The sequence below is a fragment of the Heloderma suspectum genome, chromosome 4 (assembly GCF_057233095.1).
Source record: "Heloderma suspectum isolate Gila_16-S chromosome 4, 16-S_ref, whole genome shotgun sequence".
Classification (NCBI taxonomy): domain Eukaryota; kingdom Metazoa; phylum Chordata; class Lepidosauria; order Squamata; family Helodermatidae; genus Heloderma; species Heloderma suspectum.
The window spans coordinates 118,891,101-118,904,628 of record NC_139461.1 but is presented as its reverse complement, the minus strand read 5'-3'; the positions used below and the strand labels follow the sequence as shown (position 1 = coordinate 118,904,628).

Sequence of the window (13,528 nt, the reverse complement as noted above, 5' to 3'; positions counted from 1 at the left end):
AAGCACACTTTTTTTGGAAATAGCTGGCACCAAAATCAAGATGGCTTCCTTCCAATTAAGGGCACAATCCTATGCCTGTTTAGACAGAAAAAAGTCCTACAACTCCCAGCATTCCCAAGTCAGCATGACTGGCTGGGGAATGCTGGGAGTTGTAGGACTTTTTCTGTCTAAACAGGCATAGGATTGTGCCCTCAATGTGTCAAAGATCAGCATTACTGTTCTGACACTACTCATAAGAACAATTGTTTAAAAACCGTTTTAAAATACCTGTTGTAAATGCATTTATAGGAGAGCTCAGCTATTTTCAAACTAGATCGTTACCTATTAGATTCCAGTCGTAGAGTTCTAGAATGTCTTTGAATAGATAGGAGGAGAACAATTCCAGTCCTCTGACGCAAAAATTCTGGAAAAGAAAAAGCAGTCATTGCAACATCATACAAAATCATCCGTGTATAAACAACATCCGTGTATAAACAATATCTCAAGACCACAACAATGTTCATTGCCCAGGGCTGTATGTATTCTGCAGTATTCTTGGTCATGGGCACAAAACTCAGTGTTTTGATGTCAGTTTCCAGGTTCTGTGTTTGCTTGTTTTAAAAAAAGCAAGATTCTAGCCCTTTACGTATATGGCAATATGCGAATAAGAGCACCACCAATTTCTGGTGGATTCTGAGAAGCTGGAGGTGGAGACGAGCAGCATTTCCAGCAGTAAACTTCAGTATCTTATGTAAGTCCCGTGACCAGCAGAAGTAGAATAAAACATGCCAAACAGGCAAACGCTTATACATCTCCCTACACTGCAGAAGTGACTGGGGCAAGATACATGTGACGTTATTCCCGTGGCTTGCCCCTGAATGCAGCATTTTTCTTTCATTGGGCAGTACCCACGGGTGCTTTTGCGCTAGCGGGAACAACTAGTGCCTCCTACAGCAATTGGAAACTAGCCAGTGGGGTGCCTGTCCCATTCCAGAAATGCTGGTTGGAGCTAGTTTCTGGGGTTGAGGTAGCAAACGCTATAGCTTCCCTTTGTGCTAGTGGTTGGTCCCGCTAACACAACCTGATGAGCGTTGGTGGGCTGCCACCACTGGATACTGCCCATAAATGACCAGTGTAGGACGAGGCCCGAGCTGCAACCTTTTGCCTCCTGCTGCAGTGCCAATCCAGATCAGCCCCTGGGGAGGGACCGTAGCCCAGTGGGTGGAGCACACGCTTTGCACGCAGAAGGTCCGAGGTTCGATCCCCAACATCTTCATGTGGGGCTGGAAAAAGTCCTGCCGGAAATTCTGGAGAGCCAGTGCCAGTCAATACTGGGCTAGATGGACTGTTAGTCTGAGTTGACAATACTGGGCTAGACGGACCGTTAGTCTGAGTCGACAATACTGGGCTAGACGGACCGTTAGTCTGACTCAGTACAAGGCGGCTTTCTATGTTCCATGCTTGCTATTTGCATTGTGTGTGTGTGTGTGTGTGTGTGAGTTCTCATTCACCCCAATGGGAGCTCCCCGCCCCCACACAAATAGTAGATGCCACCTCCAGCAGTGAGCGAATCCCCTTGCAACAGAGCGCGTTCTTCTTTCTTATTAAAAGCCCCAAACTCGAGCGGGAGGCAAAAGCAATGAGCTCAGGACTACGCCACAAGTAACAGCATGCCAAAAGCCTTTCATTTGAATAAGTGTAAGAGATGATATACGCAGGGAGGAGCGCCTCCCTCATAATTCTCTTCACCCAGCACGTTCCAGCTAAAAGGTGATAAATTACCAGTGATGCTGAAACAAGATTCTTCCCCTAGTCACACAAATCAGAAATCGGGGGTTATTGTCCTTATGAACAACCAGGGCAAGGTGATGATGATGATGATGATGATATTATCAACATCATCATCAACATCATCATCATCAACATCATCATCAACATCATCATCATCAACATCATCATCAACATCATCATCAACATCATCATCATCATCATCAACATCATCATCATCATCATCATCATCAACATCATCATCATCATCATCCATGCCCTGGTTTGGAAAGAAGCCACACTAATTAAACTGTATATTCTCCATGCAGCTGCGACAGGCTTGTTGCTCAAAGGCACACATACAAAACAATGCAACACTGGAGGATTACAGACACACAACTGAATAAGATATATATGCCGATGCACGGCGTAGACCGGGGAAGGGAATCTGGTGCCCTCCAAATGTTCTGAACTACAACTCCCAGCAGCCCCAACCAGCATGGCTCATAGAGAGGGGTCATGGGAATTCTAGTCCCAAAGATCCAATGGAGCACCACGTTGCTTACTTAATGGCCGCAGCCCTGGATCCTCAGGGAAACGAAGTGACAGAGCGCATGGCTGAGGGAGCGCCCATAAACCAAACAGTGGTCTGTCACGGCCTGTGGTGACTGGGTGACAGGCAGCAGCTCTCCAGTGTCTCAAGAACTACACACTCAGAGGCCGAGAAGTGGGAGGCAGGAGTTGATGAGCCTTTCTCCTCCCTGCTGCTTTTTCCTCCACAAACTCTCCTCCCAGCTGCCGTTCCCCCACTTGAACGGGTTCCTAGGCCTGCATCTCGGGCAAGTGGGAAAGGTGAGCCTGTGGAGGTGGGAGAATCTATAGGAAGGGGTGGGGTGGAGTGGGAGGACAGGCATCTAAAAAAATCCACCCGCCAGTTCACCAGAAGTATCATCCTCTGGCAAGAAGGATGCTCAGCAGACTAGCAAGAAGGATGCTCAGCAGACTAGCAAGAAGGACGCGCCTCAAAGGTGATACTTGCTCTACTATTTGGCTTTGCACATACCAGAGGGCTTGGGGGAGGTGGTGAGCACAGACAGAAGCTGGCTAGTAAGCCAAGGCAATATCTGTGGACACCTTGGTTGGATTAATCATCCCCCATTCCTGCCTGCTCTCCCCACACTCACCCCACCACTTCTACTTGGCACATTCAGCAGTAAACATGGGAATTCCAAGTTTCTTGCCAACTGTGAAATTCCACTGTCAAGCAGAGGTCTTTCCTGATCCTGTGACTTGAGACACCCTGTGTTTGGAGACACGTGAGGCTGGAAGTGTGCCCGATTGCTCACTTCCTCAGCAAGAGCTGAGCTGCTATGATGTCACCGAATGTTCTGGAGGAAAATCCTCACACAAGGCCTGAAACAGGCTTTCCCAATCTTGGGTCCCCATTTGTGGCTGGAATATCTAGACACAGAAGGGTGGAGTGCTGCTGTTGAAAGAGCCTAGATTTTGCGTGTTTCCCCTTATTCCTTTGCATCACTTCTTAACGGGTTTTATTTGCTCCGCAAGCTCGATCTACTGAGTATTACTACTTCTATAGACTAAATTAGAAATTCCACTCCCTTTCATTTACAATCCATAGGAAACATGTTTTTTTGTTTTTTAAATTATAGCCCTGTGCTAATTATGTCCAGGAGATGAAAGAATTCAAATCACAGCCCTAGTTTAAGCATACCATCGTGCAGTTTTGGCAAAATGCTACTTACTTGTTCTCCAATGCAATATTCATTTACAAACACAAAGCTAAAGTTAGAGACTTGCTCACACGGGGACATTAGCTTAACTTGTTTTATGCCTTCCATTGTGCTATTTCTATATTGATATTCCAAGATGGTACACCTTTAATCACAAGTGCTCATCCAGCCATACAATATATTCTTTCTCAGAATATGCATGAACCAAAATTTAAAATATCTTGATGCATCACAAAGCAAACAGATGTCTTGAACAATCACTCCCATAACTTACTTCGGGCATCATCTCCTCAATGAAATGAATAGTATAATCGATGTTAAATCTGATTACTTTACACAGAGGAATCTGGAGAGAAGGGAAGAAACATGGAACAGAGGTTCATTTTAAAGAGCAATACAATCAGCACCCTTACAGTATTTTCTGCTTGCTTCTGATCAAAAATAAAGGCGATGTAAATGTAAAAATCTTCTGATGGCCAGCTGGTAGATTGTAGACAAGAAGTGTATGACATGATCAAACACTGCCATCTACTGAAGATTTGTGGCACAACGGCACCAAGCACAAATCTTATGAAAAGCGGCATTTCAATGGGCACAGGACGTATGCGTATATTTAGGAAAACAACCGAAGCCTTTTGGAAGTCAAGACTGAGCGACTGTTAAGTGCAGCTATAGAATAAAACCTGCTAACACCACTGGTGAGCTGAAGGAAATACTGTTTTCTGGCTAGTAATACTAACAGTAATAATAATTTATATTATTATTATTATTATTATTATTATTATTATTATTATTATTTACGCAACACTTAAGATGCTCAAAAAGCTTCACACCAGTATTCTTATCCCAATATTACAGATCCTGTATGACAACTTACCTAACGGGCATTCTCCAAGACTATGGCTTAACTAAGATTTGAACAGGGGACTTGGAACTCACAGCGCATGTTCTTAGAACACAACGCAACCCTACACTAGCTCTCATCATTTCTTGGGAGGTTAGCCGTACTCGGACCACTGTACAACATAGGCTGCAGCTTTCCAGACTAAAGGTGCTTTCATGGAGAATTGAGATACTAGCCCCGTTCAAGCCTGAACCACATGAAGGGGGCACGATGTGATTACCAGAAGTGGGGTAACACTGCAGACAGCCCATACCAACAGGTGGTTGTCTAATGGGAGGGGCTAGCAGTGTGATCACATGATTAATCACAAAATACTGGACTAGACAGACTTCTTGTCTGATCCAATGTGGCTCTTATTATGTGATTCACATATGAAGGGGTTAACACACAGGTTTTGTTAGAGACCCTCTTAGGGCGCAATCCTACGGTCGCTAGACAGCTTCTAGACAGTCATAGGATTCTTTGCTTTATGGGAACCAAGCTCGGAGCTGGTGCTCCGAGCTCACTTCCCAGAAATCTGACTCCCCTCCCCTCATAGGAGGTGCAGTTTGTCCTTGGCTCCACACTAGTGAGAGCAGCGCGGAGCAGCCGAAAAGGGAGCGTTCCTGGAAAAGGGGACTGCAGAATCGCTGGTATGATGCTTCCTATGCCTGTCCAGCCTCCCACCACCCCGCTCCGAGGCACCCTGGCTAGGCAGCTGAAATCAGCCATCTAGCCGCAAACACAGGGCAGCCAGAGCATGGACGAAAAGATCCCCTCCACGCTCCCCCCGGCCTCCATTGGATAGTCAGCCGCCTCCAAGTTCAGAGGCAGCCAACTATCACCACAGGACTGCGCCCTTAGAGATGTTATTATATTAAGCAGTATAGAAGTATTACTAGTAAAAATAAATAACATAGATTATGCGCTCAGCTTGAAATGCATTACCTCAGTGGTTGTCAAACCTTCTGCCTTCAACCCTTTCTTATAGCAGTTAATCCACCAAAGAAACCCAGTACATTTCAGAGAATTCTGGGTCACATTCCAGACCTGACATTCAGTTTATACGGCACTGGTTCAGCCCGGGGAGGTTCGCCACTACTGTGGGTGACCCGAGACTGGGGCTTACACTCAGCACTCTCTGAGCAGGCGAACACCTCAAGGATGACTGTCTGCCATTTTCTCTCACTGAGTAAACCCTGACAGAGTTCTGGAGAACTCCTTTGTGTCCCAGAACGAATGATGTGGGATGGAAAACATTCCGCAGAAAAAAGATTCCACTAGCATATTTTACTGAGGAAAAAGTTACACTTTTAGAAATGCAGTTTCATAAAATTAATTAGTAAATGTAACAAATAGACACAATACATCAAATTGGGTAACTGGAATGCATACAATACTAGTTAAATCTAAAATCAGTGTTGCAATTAACTTTTTGCAGGAAGAGGAGGGGGAATACTGTGGCCCTCTGGATGTGGTTGGTCTCCTAGTCTCACAGGGTAGCATCCAATGTTATCCCTGCATAGAGCAGATCTACTGAAATTAATGAAACTTAAGTCTGTCATGACTAAGTCCTATTAATTTCAGTGGGTCTACTCTACGTAGGACTAACACTGGATACTACCCACTGGCCCCAGCCAGCATGGCCAATGTTCAGGGATGATAGGTGTTGTAGTCCTATGACATCTGGAGGGACACAGGTTCCTCACCCCTGCCCTAGGACATATATTTATGCTCACACCTCTTTAGGTATATTAAAATTACAGCACAGTATGTACCACTGAGTTCAGTGGGGCTTAATCCCAGATAAGTGGGTACAGTGGGTGTTTGTAAGTTAATAATTTTTGTTCCCTCCCTAAAAAAACCTTTAAAATTTAAATAATGTTAAGGGAAGTATATGCTACTGAACTCTCACATTTTAAAATGTTCACAAGAACTCCAGTAAAAAAGATTCTAAGTAAAGCTTTGAACTTGTTTGAATTTAACTTTTAAATCACACCTTATTGATTCTCCCCCCCCCCCCCAGTCAAATATTTCAGTTCAACTACTTTGGGCTAATACTGGAAAAATGTTATTTATACAGCACATAAACAGAACATGACATATTCATTTAGTTGAATGCTTTTAAAAGGAAGCCAATAAAAAGGCTTAATCAGATCTACACCTGTTTAGGTTACCAATTCAATGTTTTCCACAAACCCCCACATCACTGCATAGAACATCTCTTGAAAACTACGGTCTGCAAAGGTTCTACCACTTGCAGAAACCCCATTTTCATCTGGTCAAATCCAATACTTCAATTCCACTTGCGCAAGCCATTCACAACTCATTATGACTTCCTGAAGCTAAGTGTTGCTTGCACTAATTGTGTTAATTGCACTGTTATTAGACTGCACAAGCTGAACAATGCCAATTCTTGTACGTTTCCCCCTACCTAGCACAGGGGTCAGCAGCCTCAGGCCCATGGGCCAATCTGACCGTCTTGGGGTTCTTGGGGTTTTGGCGATGTCCAGTAGTTGCTTCTTTTGGGGGCTGGGGAGGTTATTATACAGATAAATGTTGTACTGGAACAGTCTTTAATGTTCAGTGATGTACAAGCTCTTTTAAATTATTTACCTGCTTCATGAAATTAACAAATGGTCAGCATAAATAGACTCTCCACACCCTTTTGACAGCTAAAAGACTGATATTACAACATTGGAAGGATAAACGCTCACCTCTTTAAAGCAATGGACTGAGGACCAGACAAAGCTTGCAACATTTGAATGGGTGGCATATAGACATCCCCTTCAAATGGATACCTATTCGAATATTTTGTCCATTTTTGTTGAGGCTTATGTATAATTGCTAGGAAACTGTATGCATTTCATACAAATCCATGTACGCATATTTAAAAAAATGGGAAAACATAAAGAGAAATAAAACTTTTGGGGTCCCCGCAGGCACCACGTTGGGGATCCCTTTGCGGGTGCCATTGGAGGTGTCCATGGGCACCATGACGCCTGTGGGCGGCACGCTGGGGACCTCGATCTTAATTGGAGATGGTGGGCACTGAAACTTGGGACCTTCCGCAAGGTGGGGTGGGCCTACCTACTTTGCAGAAAACTACCTGGCTATAAAAGAAAGCTTACTTACATTGGTGAGTGGAGCATGTGCGAACATGGAAAATCCTTCAAAGATGTATTCGTGGTCATCGTACTCTATTACAGTTGGTCTGTCTGTCTAAAGAAATAAGGTTAAAAGCTTGAGTGGCTGTACCATTAGGCTTCAAATGAAAATGAAGATAGATCTATTTGCCTGCCATCATTCTCTCACTAAGTACTTACTAGGAAGTTTGTAGGAGGCGACACTGTAATGCGGTAGTGGAACAATCTTCCGGCATTGTTGGTCATAGGCCGACATGGTTTAATAGGCTTTAAGGGGAGAAAGAAACAGAAATAGGTGATTAGGCTAATGCCAACAAGAGGAGGTAGAGAGAACTTCTACTTGCTCTAAGGAGGACTGTCTATGAGAGTGCTACAATCAAGTAGATTAATTTTACTGCTTAATCAAGTAGAAGCAGTAAAATTGAGGCCCAATCTTTACAAGCAGGAGATGGAAGCATGGGCTGTTATCACTTCAAACTGTAGATGGGGAATGCCATTTTTGAATAATTCCCTACAGTTAAAAACAACAACTACACCCTCCTTGCAAGTTAAAAGAAGCTACATAGTAGCATATTAGCGAGACCAATTCCAGCTTAACCCATACCCTGCTGTGTAAGTTTTCATCATGCAGGGAGGATTCAAAACACTGCGATTCCCACCCCTCTCCCACAGTCAGTACAAAATGATTCAGGCCATTCTATTACCCCAGCACTCTGATGCATATGTAAACCAGGCCAACCTCCAAACCCAATCAGTAGTTCATATATGTGCCTACAGAACACGGTTGGACAACTTGGAGAGATCTGTGTTTTCACAAACACCAGACCCCTCCCCCCGCAATCCGCATCCCCCCCACATACCACCCCAAAAGTAATAATTAGAAAATGGCATTCAGAGTGGCTAAGGGTTGAAAATCATTTGTTTTCAAGGGTCAAAAAAGCTAAATGTTCTACTTCCTTACTATAGTGTGTGCACGAGTAGGCTCAATTCTGAGAAGTTCTCCCCACCACCACCACGTGTGTGTGTGTGTGTGTGTGTGTGTGTGTGTGTGTGTGTGAGATTTCCAGTCAAAAACGGAAGGTGGGAAACCTTAAATCACTCCCTTCTGAATCACCATGGGCCCCACGCATGCTTACACTAAAGTAAGGAAGCTGATCATGCATAGTGTGACTAGCAGAGCTTTTATCTGGCCCTCAGTACCATCTTTATGGCTACATCTCCCTACACGTTCCCACCATTTCGTGGGCATGTCTTCAGTTCTTCATATCCTTTGATAGTATGAAGGGGGTCATGTCCCTCATCCTGCTTGGAATGGAATCCTACAGGGGGAAGTGGGGGTTCAAAAACATATTCTCTGCCATCAGAACAGAACCAGGGAGTTTGGGGGCTGGTGTATAGTTACCGTATGCTCGTTAATCCAGCTTCTTTTCCGACCGGAGCTCCTGTGCCTTACGGAGTGAACCATTTCCCATCTTATTCAAACAACGTTTCCTCTATATTGACACAGCGTGCTGTCTGGCATATGCTGAGGCAATTACCTGTTCTGCTACTATAGACTCGGGTATGGGGAGAGACTACTCATTTACTTCTCCTTCATTTCACACAATTCCTTTATTGAGGCCTAGCAGAATCCTAATATGCATCTACTGATATTAGCAGCTTTAAAAAAGAGAGAGAAATAACCCCAAATGAACATGCTGACAACAGCTTACACTCAGATGTTGAACCTCTTTCAGCCGGGGGCTGCATTCTACTGGGGCTTCGAGAGAGGGGGAATGGCTATACGGGGAACCCTGGAGGCCTCCAGACTTAAGGTCTTGCATCCCTGAACTAAAGCATCTTTCTTTAATTATCTGTTGAAGAAAAATTACTTCCTAATGAGGGCTGCCAGATGCTTCAAATATTAAGGAGTATCCCTTAGTCCAGAATGTTTGGATCCTACAGGGTCCCCCCCACCCTTTACTACATTTCATGCCCTAATAATGGATGCCTCTAATGGAACATAATGGGTAGTTCATTTAAATTCGATTCAGCAGGCCTATTCGTAGCAAGCGTTGCCAGTAAGTGGGTTTTGTTTTTGTTGCAGCTGTGACATTCAAACCCAGTTACCTCTTCACCGGGATAAATCCCATGTCTTATTCCTGTCCGTCTGGCTTTTGCGCTGCACTTGCACAGAGGACCGTCATTCATCTGTCAAAAACACATAAGAGTTTAACAGGTCAAAAAAGGAAGAGATATTTTAAGTTTAGTGCATGCAATTTTATCCCTTTAAAATCTAATGTTATGCACAATTTAAAGCTAGTTCAAATTTTTATTTGTACACCACCCAGAGAACTTCTGTTACTGGGTGGTTTACAAATTTAACAAACAAACAAACAAATAATAAAGAAATATTCATAAAAAGCACATGGACTGAAGCACTTCACTGGACTATACCTCTTCAAAATGCAGAAGTGAAATATTGCATGTCAAATGTTCCTTGCATGCTGAAAGCTAGTAATCCAGGAAGAATGGTTTTAGCCTAGGCTTCTTCCTGGCACGCTGGCTCTCCACATGAAAAGACTTTTTGACATGGGGGAACATTTAAATATATGGTTCCTACCTGCCCTCTGAAGTGGTATACAGTCCAGTGATGACTGTACCATATGCTTCTTCTGAAAACTCTATTAGCTTTCCCTGAGCTGTTCTTTCTTGCCTAATCTCACCTTTCCACCACCACACCTTCTTCCATATTGCTTTATAGACATTAAACGGCAATAACTGGCAATGAGAAAAAGTTATGGATCTTTTAACAGGGAAATATGCTTTTGGCTTCGGGATTTACATCAAACAGGAGTTTGCCTTTCCCTCACAGCATGTGTAAAACACCTTCTTCAAATATTCCACACAACTATTTCCCTGCACCCTTTCAATGCAAACTGATTTTTCCTCATATCAACTCGTGTTCTGAATGGCACAATAAATTATATTTTAACCCGCATGGAAAAAAATCACCAGGACTGAGATGTGACACATAAGATGAACCATTCACAAGGTACATTTCATGTTAAAAACTACTCTGACTTCATGTATAAAGAAATAGGTGAATCAGACCTATTTGCTGCAATTAAGACACATTAGGGAGTAAAATAAATCAGTAAGCAAACTTCAATGTCCTCTTCTTCTCCTGGGAGAGGGGGCTGAGATGGTGGTGGAATTGTGGGCTACTCTGTAGTTTGTACAGTACTTATCTTTGTGATTCCTATTCCTCTACACAAGCAAAAATAGTCTATTTCAAATGAGAGAAAGAGAGAGATATGAAAATGCAAACTAGTTATTTATAAAGGCATTAAAAAATGGATGCCCACCACCCTCAACTGGTTGAACCAGAGTGGCCGGGTAGCCAGCCAGATAGGTGGCTAATAAATCAAATAAATACATACATACAGAGGCCAACTTAGGTTGAAATTACACAATGAAGTAGTTCACACATTGTTGACAAACTGTGAGTTCTTGAATATATAGTAAGTGCAAACTCCCTCTGCGATAAACAACCCAGGACACTCTGTCCCTAGGTTGCTCATTGTGATATCCAAACCCAGAACTCTGGGATGTTGGGAGACAGAGTTCCAGGTTCAGACATCACAATAAACAACCCAAGAACATGGTGTCCCTGAGTTATTTATCACAGTGGGAGGAGGTAGTTAGTTAGCCGTGGGCTTTTGATAACACATGGAGTTCTATGATTCTTTATTCTGCATTTTTTAAAACAATCCATCACAGTCCTAGGCATGCTGCATTTGAATAGAAAAAAAGGCAGCTGGGAAGAGGCTGCTTTACTGTTTCCCCTCTGGTCTTTTGTCTTCTTAAAATGCCCCAACCCACACTACTTTTTCATTCATGAGGGAGCGGGGAGATAAAGGGAAGTTGTAGGGATCCCATATCTTTCCCTCTGCGAAGGAAAAAGCAGCTTGGGGAGAGTGATATTGAGCTGAAAAAGAACCAGAGAAGGATACAGCAACTATAGCAAGGAAAGAATCATGGAAATCCACTTCATTGCCACAAGATGGTGAGCCAGAGTTGCTGACAAGTCTGCCTTATAGATAACAAGCAAGTATGCTGCGGCATGCTGCTAGATGATTCCCGCTTGGCTCCTTTTGCAACCAGGAGCAGCTACAGCAGAGGGTCAGATTTCAATTCAAAGAAGCTGTCAAGGGCTGCATTCCAGTGGTATCTGGGCTGAAGGCAAAGGGTGCAGGGCCAAAGGCAAAGGGTGCAGGGCCAAAATAGCAGCATATTTTAACTTAAAGCACTTAAGCCTTAAGCCTTAGGAGAGGCAGTTCAGCCTTTTAGAATGGGAATAACACTGCACAGAAGCTAGTAAACCACCAATGATCGGCAGGCAGGGGGAAGGGGGTGGGGCCATCTGGGAAAACTCGGAGAGCCAGATTGGGACCACAGGCAGGCCAGATTTGGCCTGCAAGCCTGAGGTTCAACTGGGCTACAGGAACCAGAATCTACCAACCGTGCATAGCTTAGTGTTACATGCACACCCAGACTCCTGGCTTGTCTCTCCTCTAACAAGCCAAGATCTGGAAGCCAAGGTTTGTGGTTGGCTGCTGGATCCTACTGTAGTGGAAATGCCCCCGAAGACCTTTGTATATCGAGGAGATAGTGTGACATGCCACAACTGCTTCTTTCATGCAGGAAACTCCCGTGAGACCTTAAAAATCAAGTTGCTCAGGCCTCTTTAAGAGCCTTCCAGACTCCTGGCCTGACTCCTGGTCTTTCTAACCAGTTAGGACGGTACGGCCTTGCAAGGCAGGGAGGATGTCTTTGGCTGCGATCCACCTGCTAATTCAACTGAAGATGAAAAAACGCCTAGACAGCATGAGACCATCACGGCAGATGCAACTGATTAGGGGGCTGTGACAGACAGCATGTAGCCATGGGAGACTCTGGGTATATAAATCCCTCCAGGGTGTCACCCAGTTTGTGCTTCAGCGCAGACTGGGACCATGGTGCTGTGTGTCGGCCGACTGGAGTCTTTCCGCTGTCGTTACCTGGGGCTCCTGCCAGCAGAACAGAGGAGTAAGGCATTTTGCTTAGTTTTCCTTTATAACACCATATGCCGAACTGTAAGACCCTGCCTGCTATAGTTAATAAAGCTTTTTGACTCTACTCCCTTGTGTAGTTATTGCTCTGAACCCAAGAAAGAACCTCTCTGCCTCTTCTAACACCTGGCTTGTTAAAGAGCGACAGGCCAGGATCCAATTTCAGATGTAATGCTACACTTTCTATGGCTGGTAAGTTCCTGGTTACTGTAGCCACTCCCACTTGGAGGCGGAGCCAAGCGAGAGCAATTAGGCCACACGCAATAGCATGCTTGCTTGTTACGGATAAGCCAGAATTCTCAGCAATTCTGGCTTGGTTTCTGCGACCGTGCCCAACGTGTAGTTTGAGCCTAAGTAGGGGAGTACTCTTACTTTCTACAGTCTACCCTGCCCAGTATTTCCCCATCACCATCCATTATAAAGTTCAGAATTTTGAGAAATTTAACTGAATTTTGGTGACGCTACCCCAGTCCATCCACATGACAAGAGTACCACTTAGAGAATGTGATGGTCAAGGGAGAAGAATGCTTAATGTAAGTACAGGGTTGGCAACCACTGGTTTTGCAAGGTGGCTTGGCGTTTGCTCATCTAGAGCATTTTGATCTCTCTACCTGAGCAGACAAAATTAGAGAAAAATACAGTGCTCAAAATAAAACTGCGCTGTACTGAAATCCGTCTCTCAAGCAGCAACGATGGTATGGAAGCAATTTTGTATATGCTTTCAAAGCGAGGGGAAAAAAGAAATGTGTGGGTAAGTTGGCTGAAATTACAGTTTTTTCATCATAAGAGTACATGAGACTGATTTCCGCTCGATATGAATTCCTGACCTTTGCAACATCATAAACACAGACCACAGACCTATTATTTGCAAGAATGGGTTTTAGACATACAAGCAAAATACAAGCAATT

At 44.0% G+C, this 13,528-nt stretch overlaps 1 protein-coding gene across 7 annotated transcripts in view; it reads right to left on the bottom strand.

The window, feature by feature from the left end:
* The window catches only part of DROSHA (drosha ribonuclease III), a 118,874-nt gene that overhangs the window by 87,933 nt on the left and 17,413 nt on the right, over positions 1 to 13,528 (bottom strand). For all 7 annotated transcript variants that reach the window (XR_014790276.1, XR_014790277.1, XR_014790278.1 and 4 more), the window contains exons 7-11: positions 9,636 to 9,716; positions 7,707 to 7,793; positions 7,516 to 7,602; positions 3,772 to 3,843; positions 322 to 403 (exon numbers count right to left, since the gene is read on the bottom strand). Coding sequence is in view for 4 of the 7 variants with exons in the window: in XM_084850548.1 (XP_084706674.1) it covers positions 322 to 403; positions 3,772 to 3,843; positions 7,516 to 7,602; positions 7,707 to 7,793; positions 9,636 to 9,716 (409 nt within the window). In the remaining 3 variants the exon portion in view is untranslated. The remainder of the gene's footprint in view (positions 1 to 321; positions 404 to 3,771; positions 3,844 to 7,515; positions 7,603 to 7,706; positions 7,794 to 9,635; positions 9,717 to 13,528) is intronic.